This window comes from Catharus ustulatus, chromosome 2 (genome assembly GCF_009819885.2).
Source record: "Catharus ustulatus isolate bCatUst1 chromosome 2, bCatUst1.pri.v2, whole genome shotgun sequence".
Classification (NCBI taxonomy): Eukaryota; Metazoa; Chordata; class Aves; order Passeriformes; family Turdidae; genus Catharus; species Catharus ustulatus.
In genome coordinates, this window is record NC_046222.1 from 47,087,060 (window position 1) to 47,106,391 (window position 19,332).

General features: G+C 41.1%; 1 protein-coding gene across 1 annotated transcript; it reads left to right on the forward strand.

Annotated features, from left to right (window-relative positions):
* The first annotated feature begins 1,121 nt into the window (after positions 1–1,121).
* FDX1 (ferredoxin 1) lies at positions 1,122–17,645 on the forward strand. Its single transcript, XM_033052601.2, has 4 exons — positions 1,122–1,285; positions 6,875–6,999; positions 10,681–10,810; positions 14,593–17,645. Exons 1-4 carry the CDS (start codon positions 1,122–1,124, stop codon positions 14,705–14,707), a joined length of 534 nt encoding a protein of 177 aa, XP_032908492.1. The 3' UTR covers positions 14,708–17,645.
* The last annotated feature ends 1,687 nt before the right edge of the window (positions 17,646–19,332 follow it).

The window sequence follows — 19,332 nt, forward strand, 5'->3', positions numbered from 1 at the left end:
GACAGTTTGGAGGCTCTTGACAGTTCCACTGGGACATTTCCACCAGAACCTACTCCTCCTTAAAGAAAATACAGAAGTTCAAGTTATATAGTGTATTATTTCCCTCTTCAATCTTATTCTGATACAACAAAATTATAAGGCATCAAGAATAACCTTTGCAACCTCAAGTGTATGAGGTATCATTCCCTCTTTCCTTATTCACTTCCATTCCCATTTGAAAGAAATATTTCAAAGTAATTGTTACATTTTTTCCTTATTTACGCAGAACTCTACGCTTAGGGTGTGGTAGCATGAAGGATATCTACATAACCATCCGATCAAAACTACCAGAGACAAGTTAAGCTTGCATGTGCAGTCTGTGATTTCTCAGGAAATTGCAAAATTTCCTGTGGCACATGCTGGTACTTCAGCCATGTACCATGAATGTTCACCCCCTGCCAAGGAGCAGCACTGCAGTCCATTTGCTGATGCCCGTGTTTTAGAGGCTGGATCCTCGGTCTTAAGAGTAATGAGGAACTGGGAATTTCTCCATGGTCCTGCCAGGACAGCATAAGCAGACGGCTCAGACTCCCCCGCTGCCAGCTCCGCTTCCCTGGGAGTTTCACATTATTATGAGCTTTTTCAGAGGAGTTCCCAGTAGCATCGACCATTTGCCCAGCCTTGATCTGGAGCCCACTGCCCCACAGGCCGGGCCTCCCAAAGGGGCATTTGGGCAGTAGCGACGGCCCTTTGGGTGACTCCTCCGCCGCGTGCCAGGGCCGAGCCCTTGCTGTGACAAGAAATCCCTCGTGTACCCAGCCGGGCAGAGGGTCAGCACACGCTGGGCTCCATGACCCCGCTCTCCCGGGAAGCGCAGACACAGCGCATGGGCCGGGGGCGGTGGGGGACGGCCGAGGGTCCTGAGGGCACCTGAGGGCAGCGGGGAGGCGGCCCTCGTGCCAGCCCCGCCCCGCCGCGCTCTGCCGCGCACTTTGCGTAACCCCGCGGTCACGCCGGCGGGGGCGGGCCGCGCGCTGCGTAAACGGCTGCGAGAATCGCCGCCACGCGCGCTGCAGGCGTAAGCGGCGGGACTTTACCCCCGCCCCGCCGCCGCCGAGCCCCAGCGCTCCCGTCCCGCCGCCATGGCCGCCCCGGGGCCGGCGCGGCTCCTCCGGGCCGCCGCCGCTTCCTCCCGCCGCTGGCTGTTCTCCTCCACCTCGCCGGCAGCCGGGCCGAGGCTGGGCTGCGGCAGCGCTGCCGGGAGGTCAGCACGGCCGCTCAGCCTCTCTGCCCGGGCGGTGCTCAGGTAAGGGGGTCACGGCCGTGAGGCGCCAGGCGGGCTCCCCAGGACGGCGGCCCGCAGGAGCCGGGCCGGGCCGGGGCTCGGCGCTGCGGGCAGCCGGGGCCAGCGGCTGCCTGTGGCACGGGCCGCCCGGGGCGGGATGACCTTCCCGCGGTGCCCCTGGAGGGTCCCGGCCCCCTCCGCCCCGCGCCGGCTGCTTGGCGGTGGCACCGGAGCGCCGCAGGGTCCCCTCGCCGAGCTGTGCCCGGGAGGGCTGTGCCCTGGGGGGCTGTGCCCGGGCCGGCGCTGCGGGTTGGCTCGGGCGAGGCCCCGCACTGGCCCCCCGCGCGGGGCAGGCTCAGGGTCGGTGTGACCTGGAACCCCGTTGAAATGGCTTGTAGCGTTATTGAACGCTAAACCACCGTTCCTGGTGCCCAGACTGGTTTTCTAAGAGGTTATGACCTTACTAAAGTTGCACTTGTTTTTCTTTTTTTTTTTCTGTTGTTTGGTTTTGGGTTTTTTTTCCCCATCAAAGTCTGTCTGGGCTTGTGGTAGAAGTACAGTACATATCAGAGAGATCCTACTACCTAAAGTGTCTTTTGCCTTTGCCATAGTGCTTTGGTACTGAGGAGCACTTTTGCATCTTTTTTCAGGGAACGACTGACACTTAGGACTGACAGGGACATGGCACTCAGTGCCATGATTGAGTTGACATGCTCGTGTTTGGTAATACCTTAGACTTGATCATCTCAGAGGTCTTTTCCAACCTGATTCTGTGGCCCGATCCAAATGTGCAGAGCTTCTCTCCTCACCAGTATGTATGAGTAGGTATTTCAGAATGCATTGCATCTCTGGGCATTTAATAATACACAGTCCACAGCTGAGGTTTTGATGCTTATTACAGGTAGTCACAGATTGTTTATGCACAGTCTTCTGGCCTGGAGTTTGCATATTCAAAGATAGGTCAGAGTCTACAGGTAACTTTCAGTATTTAAAATGTAGAAGTTTTAAAAGCCTGATGTACTTGGTTGCCAGAGAAGTTTCCTAGACTTGGAACAGGACCCACAATCAGCAGCCCAGCATCAGGGGTGTAGCCTGGCCTGTTTCCAGAAGATTGGGATAGTGCCCTTGACATCAAAGCTGGCTCAGTAGTTTGCTTTTAAACTCTCCTGTAGGTGATCTTTGACTTTGTTCTAGCAGATACTTTTAATTTGGAGAGAGATACTAAACTTTTCTAGCCTATAACTCCCATAGGAGATGAGTAAGTTGTTAGTCGGATCTTTTCTCTGAGGGATCCTGCTGGTAATAAAGATGTGAGGTATTGATAAGTTTTTTTAAAAGGTATTAAAATAATTGAAAAATGAATCCTATAAAGGGAAAGCACTTCTTTACCTAATAGTAATGTAAGACCTGTAATCCCCTCATGTATTTCACAAACAGGCTGAATACAGACTGGAATTTATTTGCATTCATTTTGCAAGCGCACCAGAAAAAAAAAGCTTATGCAAAAAGTGTTCCCAATGTTGTTTATATACTCAGTGTCATAACCTGGCTGAGTTGGGAGAAAGGAAAGTTCTTGTGTATTATTGTTTTCTCCATTTATGTGTGAGTTAACTTTCTCTGGGCATGATATTTGAGACCTTTATATAATCAGGCAGTGTTATTTCATTGTTTATGTGTGTAAAATGAGCTGTATTTGTGTCTAGAGGATGAATACTTCACTATACAAAACATTACCTGAGGTGATTCCTGTGAGCAGAGGTTTCCATGGGTTTCAGTGGAGCATCAGGCATTATGTTTTCATTTCCCTTTCCTCCTTGCTCTTGCTCCTTTTTTATCCCTTATCCTTCCTTTTAATTTCGTGGTGAACAGTAGTTATTTCAGAGTTCTTTTATACCAGTCTGGTTATCTGTACGATGTTTTTGGTGCACAGCATAATAATTGCATGCTTTAAAGATTAGTTCAGATTTATAACTTCTGTTGATTGAGGCCTGTACAATAGTTTAATTCATGGAACTCCTCGGGTAATTAGGGCTGTTAGATTTGTTGGATCTGAGAATAACTGAGCTGGTCTCACCATGTGCAATACCAGGTTGTTGTTATGTTGTTTGGAGGAATGTAAGAGGTGATTCTTAACTTGAAAGTAATAGCTGAAGATTCAAAAGGACAGTTCTTCTAAGGGGGAAGAAGGAGTTGTCAAGATTTTTGCAGTGTTTACTGTTATTTGCATGAGAGGGACAACAAACAGCACTTGCAGTTCTCTGGTGCTCTTCTGTGCCTTTGGAGTATGCCTGATTATCCTTGATAAAAAATGCTGATAGTACTGTAGCAACCATATGAAGAAATTAATTGTATTTTAGACCTGGTGAAAAGCGTTTATCTGAGCATGAATTGGGATATTTATGCTTCATGCAGATAACACAAAATAAATTGTGTTTTTCCTGATAATCCCGTGGGTACTTATACTTGCATAGACCTGGCTCATGTTTCATGTTAATTGCTTGTGACTGGTTTGCAGCATGTTGATATTTGGAGAGCTGTTTTTCTTGATGCAAACAATGTCTGGGTGGACAAAACCCATGTTGTTTGAAATTTATAAAACCTAAATATTCTTTCATGTGGGTGAGATTTTTTTTTTTTAAATGGTATCCCCCAGTCATTGAGAAGATTGGCTCAGTGTGTGTTTTGGGTGTCTGACTAGTCTGATTATTAAATACACACACTTCTGACAATATTTTCACCAAGTACAGCACCAGAAAATTTTTCTTTTAAATATTTTGGCTAAGTGAAGAGTGATGGAATGTGGCAATAGCAAAAAAACCCAGATCTACTGAAAGATTTAAGAAGGCTATATCTAACTTTACACAAATAAATAAATTTTAGTTTGTTATAAATCGGGGTGGATTAGGTCCTGCCAAAAGATTAATTTCTGTGTCAGTTTTTAACAAAAGTCAGTGACCTGGGGGTGATACTTCCATCTGTCCCCTTGGTGCATGCCGCACCACGAGGCATGCACAGCCACAGTGCAGGTCCTCAACTGGCTGAAGCAAACATCACATTGCCCTACAAGGGCATCCCGCTGCTGTTTCCTTGTTTTTGTTGTGGGCAGTGGTACTTTTGTCAATTTTGCATTCTGGTCCAGTTGGGTCTACTTTGCTTTTGTGGTTGATTTTCATCCACATTAGCAAAAAGAGTAGACTTGTAGTACTGGTGCGAGGATGATGGCAGGGTGATTTGGAGTGGGCATCATCTGAACCCACGTTTTTATACTGTAAAGAGATCAGTTTAGTCTGATCATGAAACCCAAATTGTGTCATTTCAGCATAAAGTTGCAGTAACACAGCCATTCTAAACTGGTGTAGATTTCATCTGAGGGTCAGATCTGACTCTGCTGGTGCTGACATCTGTGGGGTTATTGACCTGGGCTTTCAGCCAGTGCATTCCCAGACCGAGGTTACTGCAGGACAGTGCGAGCGCTGGAGAGATGAGGAACAAAGGAGCAGGGTGGGACTGTTCTTCTTTATCAGATTCAAGTGTTACCACAGGTGAAGATAGTTTCAAGTGTGTTTTGAAAACTGGGAGGGAGTTGACTTGTCATTTAAAAATGTTCCAGGGATCTAATGGATGCCCAAACATCTTACTGTTTGTTCAATGGTACTTGCAAGTGCCTAATCCTATAATAAAGCGTATGTTTAGGATATTGGAATAAATGTTCAGTACTTGCCATGTCTATACCTCGGGCAGAGCATACCCAGAAATGCAAGTACGTATTGCATCGTGTCTCCTGTCAGTGTTGTTTTTTGTCATGTTGACAGAAATATCTCAGCAAAGGAGAGTGTACTTTGAGCTCTAGAAGGGCTTTTTGAGGCAGTTTAAAATTACACCGTCAGACGTTAACTTAGGCTCTCAGAATGTGAATACGTACCTTTCCAGATGCAGTCTAAATCCATCAGTCTCAAACTCCCAGAGGAGGTGGCGAGTTTTGTACTAGTTTATCTAAGTGGGTGCTTGTTTCCTTGGTTCTGCCGTGGGAGGTGTTAACATAGCCGAGGAGCAAAATGAAAAGCAGAGTGGTTTCTTAAACCCCCATAGAATGGTTTGCTGGTGGTCCTTGGATATCACAGGTGACTGTGCAGCATAAATCATATTTTATAAAGATATTTATTTAAGATTTCTGACTTTTTTTTTATAGTACATACTTCTGCAGGTCAGCAAGGTCATTCCTTTGTTATCAATTATAGTTTTGGAATGAATTTGTAGTTAATAGTAGCTTGTGGCTGCCTTCTGGGGAGTGGACTGAGGTATGATAAAAGAATTGAACATGACATCCTAATGAATCATCACGGAACTTACTCGTGCCAGTAAAACTTGTGGCAAATGTAAGAAGTCCATAGCAACAAACACTTGCTGTTTCATAACAAGCCAGGACTCAGATTGCTAAAACCACATTGTTTTACAGCCAGTTACAAAAATAATTTGTTCACTGATTTTTCAGCATGAGCACTTTGAAATTTTTTCTTTACTATTCAGATGTACAGGTTAGAGTTTTCCAGGGGGTGACTTGATTTGCAAGTTTGCATATTTTTCATATGGCATAAATCACAGTTACGAAGAAGAGTATGGGTAATATGAAGCATGTGGTTCTTAAACATGGATTTCACATGGAAACATAAATTTTTGAATTTGCTTTTTAGTTGTTCTATTTTTATCTGTCATCTCTTGGCAGATTTCTTCACTGTTCATCCAACAACTTTGTTTTGCTCACTTACTGTAGGAAAGAAGATAGTTTGTTTAAAACTGAACATCCTGCATTTTATTAGTATATTTGAAGCTTTTCTTCAATTTGTGTGTGAAATAAAATAATATGGAATGTAAAAAAAATAAATTTAATGTTTAAAAACTCTAGTCTGAAGACATTTTTGTGCAGACTGCAAGTGAATTTTTTTCTTAAATGAACAATTGTCTGGGAAAAGAAAAACCAGAAATATGTAAAACCTTATTTCCTTGAAACCAGTGTAAAAACTTTGTACTTGACTAGAATTAATATTTGCAAGATAAAATCTTCAGAGAATCTGTGCCTAAACCCAGCAGAATGCTCTTGGAGTATTTCCATTTGTGGGAGGAGAGAAGAATTAAGTTTCATAACTAATAAAGTAAAATATCTAAAACTCTAAGCAGAAATGGGAAAATTTAGAATTTATCCTAAGTGATAATTGAGACCAACAAAAAATTCATAAATCCAAAGCAAGAGTTCACAGAAAGGTGGGGAGAAAAGCATTTAAAATAAGCTCCTTTATTTGTTAAAAATACAAATACTGTGTCTAAAATAAACTGACTGTCTTTGAAAGACAAAACATCTGGATCCCATATAGCTTGTAGTGACAAAACAAACACCAAGGTTTGCTTTTTTTTCTTATTTTTCATGGTCTTTGTTCAATGTACAGCAGTAAGAGCCTGTACATGTTACAGCTTTTGAAAGCCAGTGACTTAGGTTTCTCTTTTCTTGGAGCTGACAGTAGTAATATCAGCTAGTATTTTAGTAATATTCAATCAACTCTAAAGTGTTAAAAATTCTAGAATGATTTAATTGTATTCTATAATTTTCTTTTTCAGCTCAGAAGATAAAATAACTGTTCATTTCATAAACCGTGATGGTGACAAACTAACAGCCAAGGGAAAACCTGGAGATTCACTGCTGGATGTTGTTGTTGACAATAATCTAGACATAGATGGTTTTGGTAAGTAGATTCACTGAATGTTTTATTTGGTGTCTAGAAATTATGTTCCTTTTTATGCATAAATATTTACAGTATCATTTAGATTGGAAAAAACCCTGAAGATCATTGAGTCCAACTGTAAATGAATATTTTATATATAAAACCTAGCTGTACTTCACTTGGATTTGCTCCCTTTTTTTCCTCCTGCAGGTGCATAGAATAATTTGGTTCAAGTTTTAGAGAAAGAGTTGGGGTAATCTTGGCTTGAGTGTTGAAGAGGGGAATATGCACAGAGTGGTGTCAAAGTGGAGTCTGAAACATGTCTGTGATACAGACCTCTTCTGAGCTGAAAAGTTCTTTTCTGGAGGCAACACATAACTGGTATATTTCTGACAGTGTCTGGTTACTTCTGCAGTGCCAGACTGTCTCAGTTTATTATCAGGCTTTTTGTAGCACCGTATCTAGAGCAGAGCAGTGCAAAGTGAAAGAAACAATCAAATCCATGTCTGTTAGGAGGGAAGAACGAGGAGTTTAATTCTTATTAAAGAACTAGGGTAAAGGAGACCTTGTGAAATTCTAGCTTGGTACAAGTTCTGTTTAAAACCAAAACAGGAGGAAGTTACAACTTGTCTCTATTTCTTCAAATTTTTGTGCTTTCCATAGTTAGAATCATGGGATGGTTTGGGTTGGAAGGAAACTTGAAGATCTTTCAGTTCCAAACCCCTCTGCCATGGGCATCTTCCACCAGCCCTCATTGCTCAAACCACTAGACCACATTGCTCAAAGGTATTAGGTAATTGCAGTAGTAATTTCACGATTATAAGCCGCACCATTTTGACTAAAATTTTGGTCCAAACCCAAAGCGCGGCTTATAATCAGGTGTGGCTTTTATATGGACAAAGAACAAAAAGTTGCTGTTTTAGTGTGGAAGACAGGTGTCTGCTGAGAAAGGCAGGAGCTTCTCTTTGAAACGGAGAATGTAAACCCCCTCCCTCCAAATTATTATAATTTTGAAATCAAGGGGCTTTCAGGCAAAGATATGGGAATTAGGAATAACAGTTCTTTTCTAGGGAAATCAAAATAGAAATACAGTACTACGAAGAAACAAACTCCAAACCCTGACAAAGTCAGAGTACAACCTGACACCCCATCAGGCAGGGTGTTGGTAGCAGTCCCATTAAATGGTGGCTGCATCCTCCTGCAGTGACAGATGTGATTCAGTTGAAGCAGTGCTCCTGCAGAAGGTGCAGTTTCCCTCCGGAGGTCCAGTGGTGATGTGGAGAAATCCGGTTTTCCTCTGGAGTCCAGTGGAGAAAGGGGCTCTCTTAGTGTCCCAAAACCTCTGTTTTTATCTTGGTAAGAAATGTTGGGCTCTTCCCCCTGGCTGGAGCAACTTCCAATGGGATGCAGTAATTTTATCAGTCCCACAGTGGGACTCAATGGGCCATTAGCAGACAATGACTCCCTGGAGGAAGGATGGGGTGTGAAAAGATAAAGAACAATGCCCCACCTGGTTTCAATGGATGGCCCATTAGCAGAATATCTGCCATTGAGATAAGGATCACTGCCCCCAGCCTCAACAGATGTTGATAGAACAGATACCTTTTATCACACTCTGTAGTGTAACGTGCGGCTTATAATCAGGTGCGGCTTATATATGGACAAAGAATGAAGTATTGCCAACACCCGTAAGTGCGGCTTATACTCAGTGTGGTTTATAATTGTGAAATTACTGTACCTTGAGAAGGTATTTATATTAACATGAACTGAAAATTTAATATAACTAAAGCAGGAAGTGGTAGTACAATTTTCAGAACTGAATGTATAGCATGGAAAAAAAGCAGAGTAGTGCAGCACAGTTTGAAATTTGTTGTGTGTTTTAGTTAAGTGCAAAAACATTTTACTGCAAGTAATAAAATCTTTGATAAGATTTGAAATCTTGTTCTTAGTATCCGAGACATCTTTTATGTGTAGAGTTTCACATACCTGGGGAGGAAAAATTGTCTGGAAAATTTGTAATGCAACTAGCTTTATGTATCACTTATTAAATTACTTGTTTGGCTTATGGCTGGTCTGCTTGTATTCTACAGTATATGTTCTCTGTGTCAATATCAGCTGTGTTAAAGCATTGTGGTAAAGTGAGAAAAAGCAATGCTGTCAATAAAAGGAAGCCAGACTGAAAACTTGGAATACTGTAACAATCTTTAATTATTATATGTGCTAGTCCCATTTAATAACCACTTGCTAATGAAAGATCATACTAGGGCAGGGAAATAATGTAGTAAAAATGTATGTTCTGTGTTTAAGAAAAAAGTAATGAGGGAAAAGTAAAATGTAAATCCTTATTTGCCTCTATCAATAGGGGGCATCCCATGTGCATTGACAATAATAGAAATATCTTTGTATAAATGGTTACAGATCTACTGAATGATTCAGCTGCCCTCAATTTGTTTGTTATTGCCAGTTTTATGGTTGTGGAAAGACCTTCCACTGTTCAAAGAGACTGGTCAGTGTTCTTTCCTTCTCCCCTCACCCCTTCCCTCACTTCCCCAACATTAACAATCCTTAAGCTGCTGATATGACAAATTTTATGTTTGGCACTTTAATTAAACTCTAGTTTCATGTGTATTTGAGGACTTTATATAATTTAGAAATCAAATGTAATACAGTGTCATGCTCACTTTGAAATATGCTTTTAGTGCTGTAGCAGCATGGTGCTTTCTGTGTGGTTCTCATGGTCTAATGATGAGTTCCACTGTTTCTTTTCATAGCGGAGGCTATACATACAACTTTGCTTCCCTATTTCCATATGATTACAAAGGTGATGTTATCACAGTGTTTTTGGTTCTGCTCTTCCTAGAAATAAGTGAAGATTGGCTAATGTGTTATCTGATTCTCTTCTATCAATTTAAATCAGAGCCTGAGGTTTGTAATCTCCACAAGCTTTCCCCCGCTTCTTGAAATTGTGTATTTCTTTTTCAACACTGGAGAATTTGGTGCCAGCCCAATACAGTGACAGAGAGAAATTTGTTAGAGTTCAAACTTCTCCTGTGCTGTGGTGACCTAATTGCTGTAGCAGTAGATGGAGTTGGTGCTTGTGCTGCTTCGCCCCAGCAACTTGTTAGGTCCTTGACCTGTACTAGAACACCTTGTAATCAATGTAGCCTCTCTCTGTAGTCTGACTACCTTTGTTGCTGTGAATTAGTGTTCTGTTGAGTGAGAAGAAATAAGTATAAAATCCCTCCTCCCTATACTGGTAAGGAATTGTTTTTGTGTAGCAGGTGTCTGCTGTTGAACTTCTAGAGAAAACCACCTCAAAACCATGGGAAAGAGAGAGATAAGAAGGACCAGCATTGGAAATAAATGAAGTAGTGTTGATTGACAGCATTGAATGCTTTTGCATTCTTGTAGTAAAAAGCTATTTTTTTTTAATGGTGGAAAGGGAATTAGTCAAGTATTTTAACTGATTACTTGGCATTTTTAATTACTTAGCATTTAAGTAAGTCTTAGGACTCTAGTATCTGTAGAAATACTAATAATAGCTGAATGCAGAGTAGGTGTATGAAAGTGGGAATATATGGAACATTAATTTTGCTAATCAGCTGAGACTTCTTGTATGAAACAAACACATGTAGGATTTCTTCTGAAATTCAGCTGCAATTTGAAACTTAGATTTTCTATTATCTTGATTTATTTTTTTAGGTGCATGTGAAGGAACGCTAGCCTGTTCAACTTGTCATTTAATATTTGAAGACCACATATTTGAGAAACTAGATGCAATTACTGATGAAGAGATGGACATGCTGGACCTGGCGTATGGCCTCACAGAAACGTAAGGCAGCATAATTACTTCTCCAAAGAATGGGAAGAAAGGTTGGCAGATGGGGTAGTCCAATATTCTTGGAGCACCTTAATCAGCTCTTAATGAATAGCTGGATTCTGTTACATAAATGGGACTGCCAAGTTTAAATGTTGTTTGTCTGAATTAGTATTAAAAAGATGTCAGTGTTAGTTTCATGACTGAAAAGTGTCAGTACTTGATCTTCACTGGGTCTGGTGCAGAAGTGTTAGCACTAAAGTATGACTGGAAACCCAGTTTCTTCCACAAAAGTACTGCCACTGCTGTCCTGCCACTGCTCTGTGTGTGGATTTTCTTATTCGTGTTTCTTTTCCCTTCTCTTTTCTCTCCCTTGTAGCTAGTTAATGTATTTTATGAATGTGTTTATGTCAGTATTTTAGATTTTGATCAGATCTTCTTGTTGGAGAAGGGTTGACGTTAGAGGGGACCTCTTTGGGTCAGCTGATCCAAGCCCCTGCTCAAGCAGGACCATCTAGATCCAATGCCCAGCACAATGTCCAGACAGCTTTTGAGTATGTCCAAGGATGGACACATCACTTTCTCCAGCCTCTCTGGTAATTATGTACATTGCTGAGATCCTTTATCCAAACTGTCTCTAGGACAAACAGTGTAGAGATGTCAGTGTACATACTTGTTATGCTTTGACTCATATCACAGTCCTCCTTATGCACACAAACCAGATTCCCTTTTTGGAGAAACTGATCTTAAAGTGTGCTCTGGCTGCTGATAGGCACTAGGATTAGACTAGTGGTACTCTAAAGTAAACTTGTTCTTCATCACCCCCACCATCACACATGATGTAGTTAGGGTGTTAATCCTCATCACAGACCTGTTCCTGGCAGGCTGTTGTACTTGCTGGTGCACAAGTAGCCTTTATCACAGAACATGCCCACACGAACAGTAGGCAACTGGGCCTTTTGAGGTTTCATAAGTCCTTTCCTTCATGCTTCAGTGGAACTGCTTGTTGAAGTTCTTGAGAATCTTTCCCATTACGTCAGAGGCTTTATACCTGGTCTGCATAGCACAGAGTTTGTCTCTGCTAAGAAGTACTAGGAATTAACTTGTCTGTCTCCTTATATCAGTAAAAGGAATCCTGTACTCATCATTTCTACATGACAATTCACCTTCTCACTTCAGCCAAATCTGAACATTTCTGGGAGGTTGGAAAGGCAAAGAAGTTGCTGTGAGAAACTTTTGTTTTATCATTTTTCCTGTGTCACAAAAACCCATTTTCAGTTTCGGAAAAAAACCATAAACCTATTAAGCCTGTCACCTATCACAATAAAGAGTAACTTATAGGTTCAGGGCCAGAATAATTCCTGAATAGCTCTGGTGGCATATGATTTAATAAAAACCTTTTTTCTTTGGCTACCTTTACTTAAAAGGTTTAAAGCAACGAGATTTTACTGAAGAACTGGAAAACAGTGGCAAACCGGAGCTCTCTGTTTAAGTGTTTCTACTTTCCTCTCCAAGTTCTTCATACCAAATTAAGTTTTACACCCTCTGAAGGTGTTTGGCAATTCTGTTACGTTTTCTTAGGATCACATGTTCTCCCTATGGCCAGGGACCTTCCATTTATGTGAGAGGATGACTTTTCTGAAAGACAGAGCTTTAAGTGTCTGGTATTTGCTGCAGCTTACCTGGATTCCTGTGCTGATGTAAATTTGTGTAGTGGAATGTGCTTCTATATTCTGTCATAGGTATAAGCATAGCAGCTTATTCTTGTCAGTGACTCTGTATTTAAGAAAACTTCAGCCAGTAACTGCCATGAAAGCTCATGTTTTTAAAGATGGAGGATTAATTTGGTTAAAATGAAATTGTTTTGATACTGCAGAACAGTAGAAAGTAATAAGAAGGGAGAGTACAAACCCTGGCAAGTTATAAGAATACTAAGGCAAAAAAAAAGATGACAAACAGCTTGCAAAAAGTAGGCAAATAATTTGGTTTTAACCTGTCAGAAATAGGAAACTTTGTCTACATGCAGAGCCAATGGTAGTACATAAAATAGAAAAAGATCATAAAAGCAAAGTTTCTTTTGCATTATCTCTAGAGATTTAATGGGCTGTCTGTGTACTGGAAGGTTGCTTTGCAGAGGGTATCCTGGCATATTCTGTGATCCTCTTTCAAAGCTACATGTCCATGGAAGTAGTATTACTGCTGATAAATAAACTGAGTGGTAACAAATAGCAATGGGCAGGTAGCATTCACCTAGGAGCTCTACAGGAATTCAGTATGGCAATTCTGAACTGCTGTCTGTAAGGCTTAATTAGTTGGTTTCAAACTCCTTCCACATTAAAGAAATGGGAAGGTGGGAGCCCAGATTGTAAAATGAGAGTCAACATTTTAAAGTGAGATTCAAAACTGGAGAGCACTGTCATGATTCTGTAGGCTGTTGCTTTTCTATGCTATCTGCTATGGGTAAGCAAAGAATTCAACAGAGCTTTTCTAGAGGGATGAAGCAGATACAGAAATTCTTCACATAAGTCACTGAGATGAAGAAAGATCTTGCAGTTCATGCAGTTTACTTAGGTCTAGAAATTGTTTACTGAATTTGAGGTGCAGCAGCATAAGAGCAAAGGCCAGACCTGTAAAGGCTAAGTAATTGATTAAGAAAAACAACCCATCTTCTAACAAGAAATATTAAACTGCCTGGTAAGAGTATGTGATCCAACAGCATGATGTAAAAGTGATTGGTGCTAGGTTTTATTTACTGTGAGCATCCTTGTGTAAGACCTAGGAAAACACAATGAGAATTAAGGTTTGTTTTCAGTGCTGTGGTAATATCATCTTACTGTGAAAACATGCACGGGGATTTTATGCTCTTCCGCAATAGGAAATGACATTTGGGGTTAAAAGGCAAATACAGATAATGCATATGGAGAGGTGGAGAGAAGAGTGGGAACTTTACATTCTTGAAACAGGCTGTCAGGTAGCTAGTGCCTTGCCAGGGACTGGTGCTATAGAACATTGCCCATCCTTGCTGATGTCTTTAGTATTCTATACTTAAATACTGAGACATGACATTGAATTAAAGTTATCCCAGCAATAAAAGCAGCTTGTGATGTCTGCAGAGTTTTGTTGAGGTATTAAATCTTGTGGTTTTAATTGCTTGTGTACTGCAACATCTGGTTTTCTTGCGCTGAATGATAGGTATAGTAATGAAGGACGACATCTCCTCTGGTGCCTTAAGTGCTTTATCCTTCTCCTTCCTGTGTTTCTTGTGTTTTCACTCTTACTTTTTTGGCTTATGCTAAGTCTTGAGTTTTTTAGTTTGAGAACACTGAACTCTGGATGGAGGGGCTAGGCTGTACTTTTTCTAAGGCTTTTGTTGAGATTCATTGCCTTTATCTCTTCAGAGGTGCCAGATGTCCCTTGGGAGATCAAGTATCACTCCCTGGACTGGAGGGAGTGATCAAGCATAACTCTCTGTTAGTAACCCACTGAGAAGGGAAGGGTCACTCATATTCTGCATTATCTCAGTGAGCAGGAAGTACTCAGCTGTGGGACTTTCCAGTGTGCTGAGCTCTGTTCTGGCCATAAATCCTGGCTGTTGTGACACAGATCCTTGTGCTGACACGCGTGGTTCACTCGTGTGCTGGATTAAGGTCCTGCACAAGAGTGACTGTTCCTACTTCATGGTCTGTTTGGGATGGCATGGTCTGTTTGGGATGGCTGGGTGTTGGAGATGAAAGGGGATAAATGCTGTTAGGTTGCTGGTGGACTAGAACTAACAATAATGTCCTGTTTCCCCGCAGATCACGTTTAGGCTGCCAAATCTGCTTGAAGAAATCAATGAATGATATGACTGTTCGAGTACCTGAAGCTGTGGCTGATGCTAGACAATCAGTAGATATGAGTAAAAACTCCTAAAATAAAATATCCTAGGGGTTTTAAAGAAGCTTAATTATTTTTATAACTTATTTTTAAATGTGTAATTAAATATGGAAACTTACATAATTGTGAGTTATTTTATATGACTATCAATATTAGATTAATGCTATTTTAATTTTCTTTATAGAACCTCTTATATTTTTACGCTTAAAATGCAATAATACTTCTTATAAGTAATCATTGGATTATAAACATCAGCAAGTGTATTACAGATTTCATATAACATTATTCTACCAAAACATTTAATGACATTTAAAAACTGTATCATTTGTACAGGACTTCTAAAACAAACTCTGAGCATTTCTAGGTGTCAGACCTGAATGTGTAAGAGAAAAGAACTTGTAGGACTTCATGGGGTCTTTTTGAAGTGTTGCCATTAAAAATGGTGTGCTCAGAGCTAGTTAAAATTATCAGTAAATACAATACTTCCTCAGCAAATAGTGAATTTCCAGAATAGGGATTTTCCAAGCTTTGGAATTTTAATGAGATGTGGCAAATGTCTCCTGAAAATACTGCTAAACCCTTGAGTTCTCGGAGCTGTGTTACAATTTAACCTAGCAGGCAGCTAAATGCCACACAGCTGTTCATTTACACCCCACCACTGCCCACCCCCCTTTGCAAATGGGATGGGGGGGATAGACTTGGGGAAAAAAAGTAACATTCATATGTTGAGGTGAAGACAGTTTAATAGGACAGCAACAGAAAGAAAAACAACAGTAATAATGACAAAATACATAAAATAAATGAGGCACAACACAATTGCCCACCACCTAGTGACTGATACCCAGCCAGTTTGTGGGCATTGGTCCCTGGCCAACTTCTGCCCCAGTTCATATTTTGAGCATGACACTGTGTAGTCTGGGACTTCCCATTGGTTACTTGGGGTCAGCTGTCCTGGCTGTGTCTCCTCCCAATTCCTTGTGCACCCTCACAAGGTGGGGTGAGAATCTGGAGAGGCCTTGACTTAGTTGTTGCTAAGCCATGTTTACGTTAAAACACCAGTGTGTTATCAACATTATTCTGACTCTAATCAGTGTAATAATTGATTCTGGTACAGCTACTGATAAGAAAATCAGCTCTCTCCCAGGTGAAATGAGGACAGGCTGATGCAGGATGTTGGCATCTGCAGCTTAACCCTGGCCTAAATCAGATGTCAGTAAGCCTCAACAATATTTGCATTTGACTACACCACAAACACTGGGATAGCCCAGGCTTAGAAGAATGAATCCTTGGAGCTGTGAAACGGGAGAAAATACCCAGTGGAATTACAATTTACCCATCACAAACTCTTACTGTTCTCTGAATATGGCTGAGTTGCGATTGAACAGGGCAATGTTTGTCAACATCAGATTTGTTCTGAAATCTTTATCCCGTTTTAGTTTTGAGGTTGGGCAGGAGGCAGTGAGATGTTAGCTAGGGTATTCAGCTTGAGGAGATTGCTTGATTCTGGGCCTTGCTCACAGGATCATTCCAGTAATGATTGATGCAAAATGACCAAGTATATTTGTTTCATAGAAATGTCCTAGGTTCCCCAGGAGGTATAGGGAAACCCTTGTGGTGAGATGGTGTCTGCATTGATGATGAAGAGCTTTCAGTTGAATATTGTTTTAGTCTTTCTAAAGTAGCCCAAATAAAATAATGTTTCTAAGACTATTATTCTCTCCAGCTTTACATAAATACTTAAATGAACTGGTTATCATCAGTAATTGTTAACTTTTGATTTTTTTGGCATTTATATATATATATACACCATGTTTGTTTACATTTGAATGATCTAATGCATTCACTAATGCTTTGTTTAAACTGGTAATAATGACATCTGGTATCTTTTCTTGCATTATTATATATATGGGAAGGGAGAAAAATTATTTTTCCAGTGTCAAATACTGGGATTATTTTGAGCTTTGTAAAGAGGAAAAAAAGTTCCTCTCTGGAACTGTATTGAAAATAGATGTGGGTCAGATTCTTTTCTGTCCTCTCTTAATTACCTCATTTCTTTCTGTTATCTTTCAGCTTTGTCCTAATGCAAGATTTACTAATTGTGGTCTGCTCAAAACTTTATCATGTAGGGGTTTCAGAATACACTTCTGATGTCATCTGATTCAAACTAAGACTTCAGAATTAAAATTCCTAGGCTTTATGAAGGGTGGAGAGAGGAAGGTCAGGGACGAGGGTGGGCATAAATTGAAGAAATTTTCTGAATACGCTACTGTCTTCCTCTTCTGCTGATGTGGCTCTACCCATGACTTGAGAGGTTGCCCTCACACAGTCAGACATCAAGGTAAATCTCACTTTGTATTGCCTTTGTCCTGAGCTCATTTATATACAGTTATTAGTATTAAATCTTGAGGTTTTGGGGTTTTTTTACATGAGGCAACTCATCAGCATCCAAGAGAGGGAACTTGGGTTATAACCATATGTGTTGTGCATTTGTACATCAGAAAGAAATATGAGGTTTCAGTATACCTGAGGTTTAGGGGTAGATGTTGATATGTATTTTGGGCTCTTCTTGGTTTTTTTTTTCATTGGTTTATTTGGGGTTTTTTTTCATACAGCAACAGATACTTCTTGTGGGAATCTTGAAATGCTTAACACTGTGTTAAACAAATGTGGAACAACTCCCAAGTGAGTTTTCTTTCTAAGCCAAGGTGGTTTTGTTGTGTGTTTCCTGTGACTGCTTCTCATTACAAAGACTTTGACTCTCCTACAGTGCACCTGTGGAATGAATTACTCAGCACAGCAAGGCAAAAAAGGACACTTCGAAGTTCATTTTGAATTCTAGAGGTATCCCATACTGCATGCAAATGGAAATCTCAGAACACAAAGGAACTGACTTGTAGTCCCCAAAATGCACAGCTCAGATACTAGTTTATTGTCAAAATGATTTGCAAATAAATCTTATTTTTAACTTCTTTGACACTTCTTGTTTTATGGATTTTTCTTTCTTCTCTAAGCTATTGAATATATTTCTGGGTGAAAAATGGAACTTACCTACTAATGGTGCACCTTAAAGTGTAAGTATGAATTCTTGTGCAGTGATACAATCATAGCATCAAAATTAGTTAAATACATGTTTACTTCCCTGTTCAAATAAAGATTTCAGGTAATTTGCTTTCTAAAACCATTTCCTTTCTCTGTTAAAAGATGGGGTCAGTGGGTTTTTTCTCTCTTCCCCCTCAAAAATGAGGAGCAAATCAAAAAACTGTTTCCTTTGTGTTGTAAACTAAACTTTAGAAGCATACTCAAAGTCTGGGACTGGCACAAACCTTTCCCTCACAAGCATTGAGGGAGTGGTGGGTTACACTGTCTTCTGTTGCTTGTGGGTAAAAAGGTCCTTTGGATTGGGTTGTGTTTGTGAGAAAGTCAGGCCAAAACCATCCTTCTGCCTTTTCAAGAGTGTGGCTCTAGAATGCGTCCCTTCCCTCTACCACCCTAAACTGCAGTCAGGCCCAAGCCAGCAGTCCCACCTCTGTGACATTTTGTGTTTGTGTGCTATGTGAAGGGGAAAGAAGCGTGTGCCTTGCATTCCCACACCTCCATATCTTGCTGTGCCAGAAGTTCCCATTATCTGGACTGCAGGCTGTCATGAGGGTGAAAAAGGCAAGTTCTGTAGGCAGTTTGTGGTTTCTCAGACAAAAACGAAATCTTTCATTAGTTCAGAACTTAGAAAGTTCATTTTTTTTTTGGCTATGGGGCTCCAAAAGACTGAAGACAGCTGTGTCCAAACCTAGTTCACATCCCAGTTGGAGGCAAGTTGAAAAGGTCGTGTCCAAAAAAGCTGCAGGGACGAGGCAGTGCTTGCCCTGCTCACAAGTCCAGGCTAGAGTGTGGAGATTTTCTACACCCTATATTTTGCAAGGGACAATGTGGTATACAAAGATAGGGTAGACAAAAAAAGTCCTTATTCCTTGGGAGAAAAAAGGAGAAATAAATCTGTAAAGGAGGAGAATAGATGCTCAATCTGAGTCAATGAGTTATCGAATAGTAGAAAAGATTGGGAAGAGTGCAGCTGCTAGAGATGATTTCTCCTCAAGTGCTCGGAAGAGAGGTGAGTGGGAATTTCCCGTACCTGGCCAGGGCTGTGGCCTCTCAGGGTGGCTGTGTAGATCCACATCCTGCTGCGGGCTTGGTACTTTCTCTCCCTGTTGCAAACAAAAGCAAACAGGCTTTAAAAGTATAAACGATGGCGTTAAAAGTAACCTTGAGATTTATGTTCCAATCCACTGGCCACCATTTGCTTTTAATTGAGTTAAACCGAGGTTTTTGATGTGAAGTAGTCCAAACTTCAAAATATCTTTAAAAAGTCATTTTTAGCCGGCAGTGGTTTAGCATTTGCAGCTTCCACTCTTCATCAAAAAGCTGTTGGCTTATTGTGCTCGACCAAGCGAGTCGCAGTTCCAGAAGTTCCCCCCCCGCCCAAGAAAAGGCTGTTCCGTGCATTTGCCCTGCCCCTGTGCTTCCATGAGCTCAGCTCCAGCCAGCGGGATGTTCCCTGCCCACCCCCTCCCATAGCGCGGGCCTGCATAGCGCGAGCCATGAGCGCAGAACGGGGTTCGGGCAGACCTGGTGCCCGAGCTGTCCCGCCTGTGGCTCTCTAGAGAAGG